The 1,479-nt window shown below is 47.7% G+C and overlaps 1 protein-coding gene across 1 annotated transcript; it reads left to right on the top strand.

Annotated features, from left to right (window-relative positions):
• Positions 1–241: 241 nt before the first annotated feature.
• On the top strand, positions 242–532 carry CORC01_06545 (uncharacterized protein; the record flags this gene model as incomplete). Its single annotated transcript, XM_022618185.1, has 1 exon — positions 242–532. One exon carries the CDS (start codon positions 242–244, stop codon positions 530–532), a length of 291 nt encoding a protein of 96 aa, XP_022475327.1.
• Positions 533–1,479: the final 947 nt, after the last annotated feature.

The raw sequence follows: 1,479 nt of genomic DNA, 5'->3' as shown, positions 1-1,479 counted from the left end.
ATTAGTGGTGACAATGCAGCTGGCTGCGGTTACTCTTGTAACCCTTTCGGTATTCAGGGGTCCACTTTCCGACATATTAATCAATTTAATTATAAAGAGTACTATACTTAATAGGTTTTTCTTGATAAGTTACTAATAATTAATATATTTGATCTTATCCCTTTACTCCCCTTTTTGAATTCTTTTATTAACTGGTTCACTTTTGATCCGTGGGACGAAATTCCAGATCTTGTCGTTTCTGATGGAGGCCAGTATGCAACTCTTAGCCCCGCGGCAGATCAATTTGAGGACATCCAGACCGTCTCCGCACGGAGTCCAAGCCAGACGCCAACTGGCGGCGACAGACTTCCTCTGTTGCAGCTGGATGACTGGAATGAAAATGGTCTCTACGAGGAGCAGCCGCATGCTTGCATGCACCATCTGTCGAATGGAAGTTGACAGCGGACAAGAAATTAGTTGCCAGAGACAGCGAACTAGATCTTGTTCTCGCCCCGAATGCCTTTTGGACACGAACCCTTCGGTACAAGCTTGATCGACTGGTTACGAAGAAGCTGCCCTCCACTCTTGTTGAAGGGAGCCTCTAGTATAATCGTTTTGCCACTAGAGAACCAAGTGGCTCAAGTACGCATTAGCTTCAGGATCTACTGTCTGAAAAGACGTTTTTCAACGCTTGGGACGGTCGAGGACTGGAAACGGACGGATTAGGCTGCTGGTTCTTCGACGGCAATCAGAAGCCAAAAGTAGCTTAGGGTGAATAATCGAGATGTGTGTTGCCACGAACCATGGCGCGAAGAAGCGTAAGCAGGTCTTCACCGTGGGTCTGCTTTTGAGGTCACTCTGATCTTCCACAGCCGAGCACAAGCTGTGAATTGACCGAAATGGTCCGCAGAATAATGGCCGCAGCTGTTTCTGGATCTTACAGCCAAGTATCGCAGGTCCACGCGACAGGTACCACGGCCTGGAGGTTTCCTGCTTCGTCAGCAACATAATCCATTGACAGCTCTAGTTTAAAAAACTTGGGAAAGCCGGAAACCGATCTCGGTCGCGACTGTAGGTCACGGTGGGCCTCCGCCATGAACTGGAAACGCGACGGATTTGGAGCAAATGTAGCTTCCTCTTCGGAAAGACTCACGGAATTTCCGAGCATGCCCTACATGGTCCCATACTTTGGGAAAACCGACTGTATACCCTCAATGATGTGGTATCTAGGGGGCTTAAGATGATGAACATAGCCGGAAATGGCCGTTGTCAAGTGTAGCTATCTTCTTTGCCCGCCTGTTCGCACTGTCGTTATGCTCCACGTCAGGAACATAAGCGGTCATTGCTATTACTGTAGATTTTGGAACCAGATTTTGACGTTTTATGACTGTGAAAACATTGAGAGTCTTTGAAAAGGGGGAGACTATATGTGTGTGAGGGTTTCAGGTCCCGTGGGTGAATCGATAGATAGATTTGGTGCTCATACTGGAGGTTCAGGTC

This window comes from Colletotrichum orchidophilum, assembly GCF_001831195.1.
Source record: "Colletotrichum orchidophilum strain IMI 309357 chromosome Unknown Scaffold_49.1, whole genome shotgun sequence".
Taxonomy (NCBI): Eukaryota; Fungi; Ascomycota; class Sordariomycetes; order Glomerellales; family Glomerellaceae; genus Colletotrichum; species Colletotrichum orchidophilum.
Note: the sequence above shows the minus strand (reverse complement) of the source record. Positions and strands in the feature narration are given on the sequence as shown.